This window comes from Kogia breviceps, chromosome 16 (genome assembly GCF_026419965.1).
Source record: "Kogia breviceps isolate mKogBre1 chromosome 16, mKogBre1 haplotype 1, whole genome shotgun sequence".
NCBI lineage: Eukaryota > Metazoa > Chordata > Mammalia > Artiodactyla > Physeteridae > Kogia > Kogia breviceps.
The window spans coordinates 21,833,290-21,848,153 of record NC_081325.1 but is presented as its reverse complement, the minus strand read 5'-3'; the positions used below and the strand labels follow the sequence as shown (position 1 = coordinate 21,848,153).

General features: G+C 49.1%; 1 protein-coding gene across 1 annotated transcript; it reads left to right on the top strand.

Moving 5' to 3' along the window:
• Positions 1 to 227: 227 nt before the first annotated feature.
• Positions 228 to 11,116, top strand: CBY2 (chibby family member 2). The gene is made up of 3 exons (XM_059041872.1): positions 228 to 281; positions 9,788 to 10,234; positions 10,421 to 11,116. The coding sequence occupies exons 1-3, from the start codon at positions 228 to 230 to the stop codon at positions 11,114 to 11,116; spliced, it is 1,197 nt and encodes a 398-aa protein (XP_058897855.1).
• Positions 11,117 to 14,864: the final 3,748 nt, after the last annotated feature.

Sequence of the window (14,864 nt, the reverse complement as noted above, 5' to 3'; positions counted from 1 at the left end):
AGGGTTCAAGAGAATGCAGTCCTGACAGAGAGAGTGTAAGAGGGGTGGGCCTGAGGGGTTCAGAATGGAGGCCAATGAACGGATGACAGGCTGGAGATTCTCAGTTCTCCTCCTGCTAAGCAGCTGTTTCCTGGGAGGGGTCCTCCTGATTGGATTGTTCCTGCTGCTGTGTCACAAAGGGGGCAGCCTTGCTTCTCCAGAGTCACCTAAGGCCCTGTTGGAAGATCATGGCGGTGCAACCAGAGGGGCTAAAATGTAGGGTGGAGGAGTCCAATGCAGAGGTAAACTATCTGAAAGCTCTGTCCAGGGATGTGTAGGAACAGGATTGATCGCCAGTGGGCATCCTGGGATCTTGGAGAGCATGAAATTAGAGGACACCTGCTGCCTGGGCACATGGGCAGATGTGCCTCATGGGTATACCTTCCAAGGGGGCACAAGTCCCGCGGCAGGTTCCAGACACCTGGCAGGGTGCTCGGGGTGAAGGGGGCGTCTGTAAGTTTAGATGATCTGAACTGGGCCATCACTAGAGCTGTGAGAGGGACCAGTGTGCTGACTGGACCTCCCCAAATGAGATGGTTACAGCTCACAGCACTGGAAGGACTGAACTGGTTAACAAGGGGAGGAAAGGGGACTTCCCTGGCGGTCCAGTGGTTAAGACTCTGCACTTCCACGGCAGGGGGCACGGGTTCGATCCCTGGTGGGGGGACCAAGATCCCGCAAGCTGTGTGGTGTGGCCAAACAAACAAACAAAAACAAAACAAAACCAAAAACAAGGGGAGGAAGGGAGATTGAGCATGATTTGATCACGTGGTGGCACTGGGCCATGCCGTGCGAGGGAGAGATTGTATAGGAATGGGAACTGGAAACCCTAGGAAGCCCACTAGTAATGGCAGAGCTGGAGTTAGAGGCTTGAAGCCAGGTCAGTGCCCACTTCCTCTGCTATGCTGCAAGCTGGGCACATGCCACTTGCTTCTTCCCTTGCTCTTAAGAGATGGTGCCTCTTCTCCGCCCATCTTCACCGCCTACTCTGAGCTCCCTGCGTGTATCTGGCAGTATGCGGGCCTCTCACTGTCGTGGTCTCTCCCGTTGCGGAGCACAGGCTCCGGACGCGCAGGCTCAGCGGCCATGGCTCACGGGCCCAGCCGCTCCGCGGCACGTGGGATCTTCCCGGACCAGGGCACGAACCCGTGTCCCCCGCATCGGCAGGCGGATTCTCAACCACTGCGCCACCAGGGAAGCCCTCTGCTTCGTTTTGAGGCCGAGCCCATTCATTTGGGAAGGGGATTGCAGCAGCACTTCTGTGTTTCCAGAAAGTACCTCTGGCCTCCCAGCTCCCCATCATGGCTGGCGCTTCTCATTTCCATTGCAAATACCTATGATTCACTATTTGTTTCACCCTTAGGTCTTTTCGGGTCTTATTGATTTCCAGTTTTTCTTCCTCACATTAAACATTTGTGTTTTCTGATCTGTTTCCCTCCAACACATTAACTTGCCAGCCATCAATGTGACTTCCTGCCCAAGCTCTCTGCCCTCCTGGTTCCTTTTGTACAATAAACGATTCAGTTCTCACCAGCATTCCCATTTCCCCAGTGAACACTATCTGTGAGTTTCATAAAGGCACTGTTTCCTGTGAGATCATTAATGAAGGATCTATACCAGGTCAGAATGAGCTCCCACAGCCCCCCCCCCAGGGCCCCCCTCATCCCTCGACGTTGCCTTTTCTCAGTCCTCTTTGTCTGGGTTTGTTCTTCAGAAGCTATGGAATCCACCAACAATGCCTGTATCTCTACCAATTTGAATAAGTGTTAGGAGGAAGATTGCAGAAGATGGTGTGTTAAACAATTAGCTAAAACTGCCAGATACATGACAGATGACATCTTTTAAATGTCATCTTTCAAATGATGACATCTATCCTCTTTGCTGTTAGTGTTAGGACTACCAAAATCAATCACACTGACCTGTGAATTCTCCTCTTATCTGTTCGCATTTCTTAAAACCAACATTGACTTTCTCATGGTGCTCCGAACAGAGTTAATTTAAAAACATGATAATGAGACTCAGCCTTGTCAACCTGGCTGAAAATTAGTGGCAGATCTGGCTTTTCCTTCCAGCATTCTGGGCCTCTCAGCTTCACATGCTTGAAAAGTAACCCCAGATGGTTGAATGTTCTCTGACCGTAACCCTCAGTAATGCTGGCAAAGTAGGGCTTTAAAAAACGTGGTCAACAGGCTTGAAGTCTGCTGGGAGCATTTGGACGTCTCCTCTGGTCTGCAGTAGCCATACTCCTCCAGGAGTGGAGAGAACCTGGGCGCGTGTCAGCTAAACTGGCTAGTCACTGTCTAGTCCTGTTCCCGAACTATTTAGATGGAAGGCCAGCAGCCCCAGAAATTCCACCCCAGAAGGTCCCACGCAGAGTCCTGTTCCTTAGACACCCCTTAGCATCAGAAAGAGACTTTGGTCTTATCACCTCTCCTTTGCCTTTGCCCTGCCCGCCCTTCCACTGGCTCTTCCTCCTCTACGGTCTCCACTTGCCACACACAAAGGCTGGTGATCTGACAGAAGCACATAGTTGGTGATTTCATGCATTTTCCTTCTAGGGCCAAATGCATTTAAAAGGAGAGGCCAGGGAGAAGGCCAGGCCTGACGTTAAGGACGGATTCCCAACCATCGGTGGGACTCAGGCACCTGTGAGGGAGCTGTTGGTGCCCAGGGCCCTTCCTGGATCCTCAGCACTAATACATCTTACTTAGGTCACAACTGGGAGTACATTGCCCCTGAGGGCAGCCTCCTGGTCACCTTCCTAACAAAGCCAGATGGAAGGTATGATGAGCGCCACGGCCATCTGTCTTCCCCTCCTGCATCCTTTCTCGTATCCCATTCTTTCATGGGGAAGCCCCCCTTTTCCTCTCCCACCTACTGGGTCTGCATCCACATGTGAGGGCATTTCCCACAGGTCAAGGAAGAGACCATCCTTTGCTTCATGGGGAAACCAGGCCAGGCTTCTTTGGGGGCTTGGATCAGGCTGCTGTTGACTCTGCCTCCTAAGCTGAAGAGAACTTTCGCGGGTGTTCCAGGGGCTTTTTCTTGGCCCAGACCTCCTGGCGGGGCTCAACAACACCAAGGACAGATTAGTTTAGCCCATGAAACCAACCCAGTGATACCACTGGTTGAGGAGACGTACCAAGAAGGAGCTGGCTTCAGACATCGGCTAAGGGGGCCTGGGATTCTTGCCCTCAAGTACCTCGAGGGTTTGCTTAGCTCAGATGCTCACTTTTTGGAAAGTCCTTTTGTAAAGAAGTACATTCAGCATTTGCTATAGTGTTTTAGGCCAGGAATGTTGAAGCTTTACTAGTAGAACTGGCCATCTGGTTGGTCTTTTTTTAAGTGTTTTGGCTCCATGGCATGTGGGATCTTAATTCCCCGATCAGGGATCGAACCCACGGCCCCCCTGCATTGGAAGTGTGGATTCTTAACCACCGGGCCACCCGGGAAGCCCGTTTGGTCTTTACGACAGCTTACCGACCACTTTCTTAGCGTCTCACAACACCACCAGGAACTAGGCAGAGCAGCTACATTGGGGTTCATTTTAGAGGTGACATTCAGAGAAGTTAAGTGACTTTCACAAGAGCAGTCAAAGATGGGACTTTTAAGCCCAAAGCTACTGGGCATTTAAGACCTCTAGCCTCATTGGATTATAGGTTCAAGATGGCAGTGTGGCCAACCAGCATGCTTGTGTGCAGAGGACAGCTTCCTTTAGGGACTGTGTAGATGGACACGGGGAAAACCCCATCATGTAACAGCTCTGCGGTTTAAAAATGTGAATTGTAATGTGGATACGGCTTTCCTAAATAGACTAAAAATATTAGGGTAAACAAAATCACCACTTTTGAGGGCCCAAAATAGTACAATGTTAACAGTTTTGTGTGGTTCAATCTGATATCTCCTCCTTACCTTTCAGTGCACTTTGGTTGAGTAGTGCATTGGCAAGGACTCATTACACCTCCACTGTATGTGAAATGTGTTGTTCTAACTTCCAGGACTAGGGATGTCAAAAAAAGTAAGGGACGGGTCACTGTGCTCAGATAATTACAATTTATTCATCTGGGGACAAGATGTACAAGAATCACTGCAAAGGAACGATATCAACACACATGCGAAATAAAATATCTGGGCATTATAAAGAGCTAGAAGGAGCCTGCAGTTTGGAGTCAGATATCCTGGTTTTAAACCCTTGCTGGCTATGTGATCTTTGGTAGAACCATGGTAGCTCTTTTCAGTAAGATATTACTTATGACTACGGAAATCAGTTAGCATATCATCACATAATAGTCATTCAGTGTTACTTCCTTTTCCTTGCTCTATACAATCGAAGGAAGTGCTAAGCAACTTCTCTTTTGAATCCACAGTAACCATTCTTGCATGTCTGTAGCTCTCTATAAACAAAGAAGATGTCACATATTCTCCTTTTATTTTTGAACTCTACAACAAAGCGTCTGAAATAAATAGGGCAGATATTAGTAAAACTGCTGTGGATGGTTGCACAGGTTGTGCACTGCAACACCAGTTGTGAATGGCACCCTCTAGAATTGGGCATTGTACAGCCTGCACAAACATAGGGGGTGGCTCTGAATCATGCTAGTATCCACATTTTCTAGATATGGAAACTGAGGCAGAGAAATTAAGTGATTTTGTAAAGGCTATGCACTCATACAGCACAGACCCAGGACTCTTTTCAGTTTTATGATGTCCAGTCCCCTGTTCCCCATACTGTACTGCCAGAATTAATGCTTGCTGCACGTCAACCTCCCTGACTTACACCAAGAAATAATGGTTGCTGTGCATTGATTTTCAAATTGATTGGAAGTTCCCTGAGAACAGATGCCAAATTAATGTTAGTTGATTCATTGACATAAATGTGATTTGGTGCAAGAATGTTTAGAGTGGGAATAGATTAGGGTGAGAAGTTTTCACAAGGCCAAGAAAGAGATTTCCTTGGAGGACTAAGTCCAGCTAGGTCTGATTGGAATCAGGGAAATATGGGAAAGAAAGAATTTGTCTTGCCTCAATCCCTTCCCAAAGTTTAAGCATGATTCTTGGTATATCTGAAATCCTCTATATTTAGTATTTTCCCTTAGATGGTCTCATTTTCAGAAAAAGAAAAGATGCTGCTCTACTTTAGCCTCATCTTAATCCTATCCATAGGATTGTGGGTTTGATAAAATAGGTATATTTTTCTAATACCCATTAAAATAAATATGTGACTATTAAAATTTTTTACAGTATTTAAGTGTTTTATCTAAGAAACTAGGCCATGAGGCAATGCTGGACTTGGCCACCTTCTGGGTCCTGTGTGGGGATAAGAGGAAGGATAGAAGGACTTAGACATAAGAGGAGGGTTTGGTCTCTTGGTTAAGGAGGTAAAGGAGACCTATCAGTCCATCAGTATTTTCTGGATTAGGTGCATGGGCACGGAACAGAGACAGCACAGGACTTTCTTGGAAAGTGTTGGTCATTTAAGGGAGGGGACATGATGTCAGCTAGGTTGATAAAAGAGGACTGCTGGGGCCATAGTGGTGCCAGTTTATAAACATGGATCCCTTCGACCAGAGGAAGTTAGACAAGAGGATATTAGAGCTAATGCTACTGACCTTTCATTATACAGAAGTGGAAACCAAGGTCAGAGGGTTAGAGGATGTAACCGAGGTCACCCAATGGCATGCGTAAGGACAAGGGCCCAAATACCCAAATTGTCCCTAGCTAGGGATCCGCCACCCACATGTTAAGATTTTATTTAGTGCTTTTATGTTGAGGGGATAGTTGAAAATCCCTTGGGTACCCAGTTCAGGATATGGATATAAAATAAATGCAGCTGACTGAGTAGGATGATTTAAAGGCCATCAAGGATACTGTGAACAGGTATAAAGCACTAGAGGTTTCTCTTTGGTGGTTCATCTGGATCAGGAAGAGTATCTTTCTGATAGAAATCAATCATAAAAAAGAAATGAGAGAGTTGGGGAAATTTGAATCAGTATTTGTTGATATTAAGGGATCATTGTTAAATTTTAAAGGGAAGATAATGGTATTGTGGTTTTGTTTAAAAAATATGCATTGATGTTATTTATGGATAAAACAGCACAACGTCTATCTTTGCTTTGAAATAACCCAGCGGCACGGGAGTTGTTCTGGAATTGGATGAAGGTATAGATGAAGCAAGTGTGGCCTTGATTTGATAACTGCTGAAGCTGGGTACATGGAAATTGATTAGACTATCCTCTCTCTTTTTGTGTATGTTTGAAATTTTCCATAATAAAAAGTCCTCAAGTAGTGAAAGTCCTTTGCTTAATTCATGGAGATTTCCTACATGTGTGCTTCACATATATAAGTTCAGGGAGCCAGAACTGGATTTGTGACTTACTGAGTGAACTGGTGCTGGTTATTTAACTTCTCTGAGTTTGTTTCTCCATCTGTAAAATGGGAATAATAACACCTTATTAAATCAGTGTTGTGGGGCTTCCCTGGTGGCGCAGTGGTTGAGGGTCCGCCTGCCGATGCGGGGGACGCGGGTTCGTGCCCTGGTCCGGGAGGATCCCGCATGCCGTGGAGCGGCTGGGCCCGTGGGCCATGGCCGCTGAGCCTGCGCGTCCGGAGCCTGTGCTCCGCAACGGGAGAGGCCACAACAGTGAGAGGCCCGCATACTGAAAAAAAAAAAAAAAAAAAAAAAAAAAAAAATCAGTGTTGTGAAGATTAAATGAATTCAGTAGCGCAAAACTTCTTCCCTTTCTTTCTCTTGATGGGTATACACATCATTGACTAAAACTACATTTTTCCATAGTAATATCTTCAAGAGCAGGATATTGCTGCCTAGACGGAGTCCTGTAGTGCTTCATCCTTGGAGGATGAAGAGGACCTCTCAAGATTTACTCCTTATTGACCTTGGCTAATCTTCCCAGTCTGGGATCAAGGCACCTTAAATTTATAAGGAAACGGTCTGGGCTCTTCACTGTGGGGTTCATTCTGATCACAGGTTCAGCCACAAGAACCGCTGTGCTTCTCCCATTGAGAAAGATGAAAATCATGGAGGCTAAATTTATTGAAAGTAAATAAGGTCCTGATCACAGAATGTCCCTGCACCCTCGCTCTCTGGAAGATTAAGCACAACCTTACAAAGTTAATGACGTGCTTATTGGAAAGTTAATAGCATAGAATCATGCCTTATGTTTATCTGGCTCTTTGGGTCTTAAAGAATTCTAACCAACTTTATACGCTGTACAAATTACATATCTCTCTATATGCCTATATATAAAATGTGAATAACCTGACTTGTTTTCTGTCTTCTCTATCTGTAAAATTTTGAAAATAACCTAAGAGACGAGAAATTAATACTTGGAGAGCATTGCAATGTACTTGGATGAAATGCTTTTGGTGTATTTAGAAGCAGCTCTCATGATCTTATTTTTATTTAAATTCATTGCTGCAATTGTTACCTCTTCTGCAGGATGCATCCCACTTGCTCACTGCTTTTTGAATTCATCTCAGAATTCCTCCATTAGTGAAATCTCCTTTTCTTAGTAACAATACCTTACATTTACATTTCTTACATGTAAGATGGCACCTGGCAGTTTTCAAAACACATTTCCATGGCACCTGGCAGTTTCAAAAACACTTTTGCATTCATTATCTCATTTAATCCTCACAACGGTGTTGTGAACTAAGCAGGGCACGTGTTATTATTTCCATTTTACAGGTACAATTTGGTGACTTTCAATGTTGGAAGGTGGTGCCTTTAAGATCACAGAGTCTGACTCTCTTTCGTACTAGTGAAAATCTGGGTCTCAGAGAGGATGAGAGCTCTTTAGTTTCATGCTGCTCATCAGCAAGAGAACCAGGATGAGCATCTGTGTGACCCCAGTCTTGACCCCTTGGCCTTCAGCCCTGGTGTAACCCTCACCTGAGCAAACTGCATTCTACCAGGCTCAGAGCAGTTCTGACCACCGGAAGCCAGAATCACCTGAGGGAGCTGGTTAGAAATACAGATGGATGGGGCTTCCCTGGTGGCGCAGTGGTTGAGAGTCCGCCTGCCGATGCAGGGGACGCGAGTTCGTGCCCCGGTCCGGGAGGATCCCACATGCCGCGGAGCGGCTGGGCCCGTGAGCCATGGCCGCTGAGCCTGCGCGTCTGGAGCCTGTGCTCCGCAACGAGAGAGGCCACAACAGTGCGAGGCCCGCGTACCAAAAAAAAAAAAAAAAAAAAAATACAGATGGATGAGTGAATGAGTGTATCAGTCTTGTAAGTAAAGGCTCCAAAATCTGCATTGAAAACTCACTCAGCTTATTCTTCTGTATTGAGAAGTGTGACAGTGGTTTGTTGGGTTTAAGCTCTGTGGCTCTGATCCTCTTTTTATGTGGTGGTTTTGAGGTGCATGGCCACCATCACGAATTCCTCTATGAATTCCTTGGTATCCTTTGATGTCTTCACTGCTGCATGTTAAACTCCCATTGCTCGGTGATACGTCTGTGATGCTGCCCTTCCTTTCCAAAATTATCAGCTGGACTCTGTTTTAAGCTTAGCACCATGTTGGTTGGTGTTAAAGGGGCTGCTATCAGGGATGGTTAAGAGTGGAGGATAAGCCTGAATGGGGCTAGGAAGAAGGCGGGACTTACCAATGGCACTGCCATTTGGGACAATGTGAGTGGCTGTTGGGTGATGCCAATTGTGGGTACACATCTACAGCTCCAGTAGCTGGAGAACAGTGTTTATTCTTCCTCTAGGGTGACAGAAGTGTGCCAGAACCCATGCTTAGTGCTTTCATACATTACCTCTTTTAATCCTAAAATATTTCTGAGGCAGGGTAGTAGGTGCAGTTATCCCCATTTGAAAGCATGGTAACTAAAGCTCACATAATTTGTCCGTGTTCTTGTAACTAATCAAATAATGGGGCGAGGACTCAAACAGTTGGTTGACTCCAATATCGATGCCTTTATCCTCCATGATATATTCTTGATTCTCATTATTCATGGATTCCATATTTGTGAATTTGCCTAAATTTTTTTCACTACAATTAGTTTGCAATCTAAAATCAATACTCATCTCACTTTCATGATTATTCGTAGACATGCACAGAATGATGAAAAATTTGAGTTACCTGATGCACACGTTTCCAGTTGGAGGTGCCTTCTTGTTTCAGCTCTCGGACTGTAAAATAGTGTCCTTTTCACAGTTTATTTAGTGTCACTGTTTTCGCACTCTTGTGCTTTTTGTTGGTGATTTCACCGTCTAAAATGGCCCTCAAGCATAGCGCTGCAATGCTGTCTAGTTGTCCTAAGCACAAGAAGGCAGTGATGTGATGTGCCTTACAGAGAAAACACCTGCTAGGTAAGCTTCCTTCCCGCATGAGTCACAGTGCTGTTGACTGCAAGTTCAATGTAATGAATCAAAAGTGCATTTTAAATAAGGTGTCTTTCAACAGCAGACAAAGTTCTTTATTAATTGGTTGAGGAAAATGTGACCAGAGGCTAGCAGGAACCTAACGCTGTGCGTCTTTTTGGAGCAATGGTACAGTAGTCAACGAATTCTGTGTTCGCGGGACTTTATAGAACCGCGAATAACGAGGGTCGATGTCATTTCCTCGCGAGGAACCCAAGAGGCCAAGTGCAAAAGCGCCCTCTGTGGCCAGTCCAGACCCCCAAACTGGGTTTCTTGTGGCGTCTCCCGGCCTCTCATGTGGTCAGCCAGCCTCGGGTGCATCAGCTTCTTTGCTAACTCTGGGCTTCCCTGTTCTCTCCCACAGAGGGGTACAGCCGAGCCCTTCCTGAGGCTCCACAACTTGTACCCCACCCCGCGCTGTGCCAGGCAGGCCGCCCTGCCCAGGCTGAGCCGCTGGGCGGTCAGCCAGCACTGCTACCCGCCGAGCCGCTTCTCCTCCGTGCCCCTGGACCCCATGGAAAGCCCCACCTCCCAGGCGGACCTGGAGCTGGACTACAACCCTCCCCGCGTGCAGCTCAGCGACGAGACGTTCGTCTTCCAGGATGGGCGGTGGGTGAGTGAGAACTGTCGCCTGCAGCCCCCCTACTTCTCCCCGTCCTCGTCCTTCCACAAGCTGCATCACAAGAGGCTGGCCAAGGAGTGCCTGCGGCAGGAGGAGAACAAGTCCCTGCGCGAGGAGAACCGCACGCTGCACGAGGAGAACCGCACGCTTCATGAGGAAAACAAGTCCCTGCGCTCGGAGAACAAGTCCGTGCGCTCGGAGAACAAGACCGTGCGCTCGAAGAACAAGTACGTGCGCGCGAAGAACAAGTCCCTGCGCGCGGAGAACAAGTCCCTGCGCGCGGAGAACAAGTGCCTACGGGAGGAGAACAAGTGCCTGCACGCTGAGAACAAGTCCTTGCGCGCGGAGAACCGCACGCTCCGCGAGGAGAAGCAGATCGTGCAGGTCTTACGGGAGGAGCCCCAGGCCGCGCTGAGCAGCGAGGACGGCTGGGCGTCCTCGTCGCTGCTGCTCAAGGACAACACCTCGTCCCTGGAGGCGGCGAAGATGGACCCGGACCTGCAGGTGCACGGCGGCCGGGAGAGCAGCACTCTGCAGCTCCTCCGGGAGGAGAACCGGGCCCTGCAGCAGCTGCTGGAGCAGAGAAAGGCCTACTGGACCCAGCCGGACGAGAAGGCGGCCTCGACCGAGATCAAACCGGTCCCCTCGCCCCATGAGGCGCCCCACGGGCTGCTGCCGGACCAGGGCGCGGGCCTCCCCTCCCCCTTCGAGGAGCCCATGAGCAACCTGCCCGGGCAGCCCAGGGAGGAGGCGGGCAAGGTGGGCCCGGGCCTGCCCGACGGCGGCCAGTCCCTGGAGCCGCTGCGGGAGATGAGCCAGGCGTTGCAAGCCCTCCGCGAGGAGAAGCGGCTCCTGCAGGAGAACTGGGTCCTGCACGTGTTGCGCGAGGAGCACCGGATTTTCCAGGAGGAGAGCAAGGTGCTGTGGGAGAACAAGAAGCTGAAGCTGCTGCAGAAGCTGGTCATCGACACCGTGACCGAGGTCAGCGCCCGTATGGAGCTGCTCATCGAGGAGCTGTGCGCCTTCATGCCAACCAGGAACAAAGACCCCAAGAAGCCCAGCAGGGTCTGAGGCTCCCCATTTGAGCCGCACCGAAGCCCCGAGCTGGGCCACCAAACAGCATCGCCCGCCTTCCCGTGGCCGCCTCGCCTGCCTCCACCAGCTGGTGCCCGTGCAAGAGCTGAACGAGTGGCCTGGCCAACTCAGACAAGCAATAAAGGCGTGAGGAGGCTAGGGCCGCTGATCGCGCGAGCTGCTCTACTTTTTTTCCCCTCATTTTTCTTTCTTGTGAGCACTTGCAGGCTCACGGCAAAACGGAGCAGAAAAGTACAGAGATTTCACACATACCCTCTACCCCACACACCAACCCGCAGCCTCCCCTCTATCGTCATCGTTCGCCAGAGGGCGCACTTGTTACAACTGATGAACCTGCCTTGACACATCATTATCACCCAAAGCCGTGGTTCACATTAGGGTTCACTCTGGGTGGGTTCAGTCTGTGGGATGGAACAGAGTATATACAGAGCATATTCACTGCCCTAGAACTCCTTTGTGCTCGGCCTGTTCATCCTTCCCTGCCTCCCACCCCTGGCAACCACTGATCTTTTTACTGTCCCCATGGTTTTGCCTTTTCTAGAGTGTCGTATAGTTGGAATCATACAGTAGGCAGGCTTTTCAGCAGCAGGCATTTAAGTCTCCTCCATGTCTTTTCATGGCTTAATAGCTCGTTTCTTTTTTTTCTTCTTTTTTTTTTTTTTTGCGGTACGCGGGCCTCTCACTGTCGTGGCCTCTCCCGTTGCAGAGCACAGGCTCCGGACGCGCAGGCTCAGTGGCCATGGCTCACGGGCCCAGCCGCTCCGCGGCATGTGGGATCCTCCCGGACCGGGGCACGAACCCGCATCCCCTGCATCGGCAGGCGGACTCTCAACCACTGCGCCACCAGGGAAGCCCAGCTCGTTTCTTTTTAATGCTGAATGCTGTTCCATTGTCTGAATTTACTGCAGTGTGTTTATCCAGTCACCTACTGAAGGACTTCTTGGCTACTTCCAAGTTTTGGCAGTTACGAATCTAGCTTCCTTTTCTTCTTTTTGCTCTTGTCTCTTCCTTACTTCAGCCTTCATTATCATCTGTTTTTCATTTCCTCCCTTTTTCCTTCCTTGTTTTCCTCTTTCTCCTGTCTTTCTTGCTCTCTCATCATCTGATGAGGTCATAGTGTGGAGGAGAGGATGCGGGAGAAGAGCTCACTCAAGGCCAGGACTTTTCACCTGGGCTGCTGGTGACATTGGGCTGGAAAGCTCTGTCTAGGGCTGTCCCGTGTGTTGTAGGATGTTTAGCAGCATCCCTGGCCTTTGCCCACTAGATGCCCATAACAGCCACCTGACCCCCAGCTGTGACAAGCAAGTGTTTCCAGGCTTTGTCACATGGTCCCCGGGGGTGGGAGGTAAAACCCCTGCCCCACTCCCAACACTGCTCTCAGAGCATCTTCCTTGAAACAACAGCCCTTGAAATGCTCTGAGAATGTGAACGTATCCAAGAGGGAAAGACAATCCTTTCGGGCAGATTCATGATCACACTCCAACTTAAAGGGTCTGAGAGGTCCTGCGATGAAGAAAACTGCTTTTCTTCGGTGAACCCAGAATTGGCCAATTTTATCTGATCTTGAGATCTTTCTAAGTTTTTTCTTTGGAATCTCCTTTTTTTTTTTTTTTTTTTTTTGCGGTACCTGGACCTCTCACTGCTGTAGCCTGTCCCGCTGCGGAGCATAGGCTCCGGACGCGCAGGTCCAGCGGCCATGGCTCACGGGCCGAGCCGCTCCGTGGCATGTGGGATCCTCCCGGACCGGGGCATGAACCCGCGTCCCCTGCACTGGCAGGCGGACTCTCAACCACTGCGCCACCAGGGAAGCCCTGGAATCTCTTTTTATGTGACCCTGCTGATCACCCAGTTTGGGAAGGGGTGCCCTGCGCACTCCCCACCCCTAGACTCGCCTTCCTGTCGAGTAGAGGCTCAAGACTGGGTGTCCTGGGCCCCAATTCCCATTTCAAAGGCAGAGAACCAAGAGGTTGAAAGGTGCCCTCAGGGGACTGCAGGAGGCGGTTGGACAGAGGTTCCCCCAGACTTCGCTGTGGAGTAGAGTCACCTCAGGGTCTTTGAAAAACACCTATGCTTGGACGTCACCCCCAGACGTTCTGACTTAAATGGTCTTGGGTAGGACTGGACGTTGGGAGGGTTAACAGCTCTCCAGGTGGTGCCAGTATGCAGCACCGTTGAGGAATCACCATGGCAAGGTGAGCTAAGACACCTGATTCCCAACAGAGAGCTCCACTCTCCAGTCATGGGTATAAGTGAGTAGGTGCGTGGGAGGGAAAAGAGTTCACTCACTTGGCCGATGGAAAACCAATTGTGACGGATGTGAGCTCGAGACTGGGATGTCCTTACTCCTAACCCGCTGCTCACGCTGGCTCGGTTTCTGAGCTTTGAGCAAATGCCAGAAGGTGAGCCAAAGGCAACAGCCCACACCTGCAGAGCTCTTCGCCCGTCACTTTTCCCTCGATATGACCCCTGTGATCCTCGGCACCTGCACGGTCGGCATTCATGGTTCCTCGCGTGGCTCTGAAACTCACATGCTGCGTGATCTGCCAGAGGCTAGCCAGCTAGGAAGAGCCGAACATGGACTTCAGCACAGACCTAATGATGGTGGATCTCAAACTGCTATTAGATCACATTGCCAAGGAGACCTGGTCTCCAGAAAATGAAGTTTAACAAGGGTTTTGGTGCCTGTTTTCCAGATTTAGGAACTTGAGTCTTATCCAGAATAGCATCAGAAATTCCAAACGAGGGAGAACAGAGTATTTCTTCTCTCCAGGCAGTGACAACACATCTAATCGTACACAGGGGTGGAAGGTGACTCATGGGCGTGCAGAGGCCACGTCATTTATTCCCCTGTTGCCACCAAAATCTGATCAATAGGAAGTTGTTGCTAACGGGCCTCTGGCCCTTTGCAGTTTTTCCCTTCTGAACTCGTGCCGGGCATCGTGAACTGGTCCCTGGTGCCACAGAGGTTGGGGACCCCTGCCATACTTCGTTTAAGTCGATGTACTAACTCCAGGGTGTAGGGCTTTTTTCAGTTTTGCTTCTTGATGAAGCCAGATTGATCTCTGTGATTCTAGACAACTGGAAGGCACGCTGTCACCGTGTTTGTGTTACAAATATTTAACTTGGAGTAAGCTATCTAACAGCAGTCGGAGGGTTTCTTGCAAGCTGAGGGAGCTCGGAGGACTTAATACTATTTAACACTGTCAACTTTCTCTGTCATGCAGGATCTAAATGGGTGAAAAATTAGCAAGACCCACCATGAAATGTTATTTTTATGGAGTGGGGGGAGCTTTACTTCAAGACAATGTTTCATTGTGTAGTGCAATCTGTCATAGATTAGCTGACATCCAGCAGCAGCTAGCCTCTTGGAGAACAGAGTGACATTTCATTCTTCGTGGAGAGCTTCCTTTAAGCATCTCTGCCCCTTTTCCAACTCTTTCTGTTGCCTCCTGGTCCACCCTGAAGTCCTTCCCTAACGGCCAAGTTTGTTTTCTCTCTGCAAGTCAGGTCTTGGCTCCGAGCTTCTAGGGTTTGCCTTTAGAGAGCTAAGCATTCTACCTTTCCTAGCCTCTCTCATGTGGCCCTTGGCTTGGCTGGCTGGCGCTCTCGGTTGCTGGAATCAACTATAATCCTCTTACTGAATTGCCTGAGTCCTGGCCGTTGGCCTATTTTGTGCTTGTAAATTGAGGGTCAGGTCAAATAGGGAACACTCACAACCTAAAAT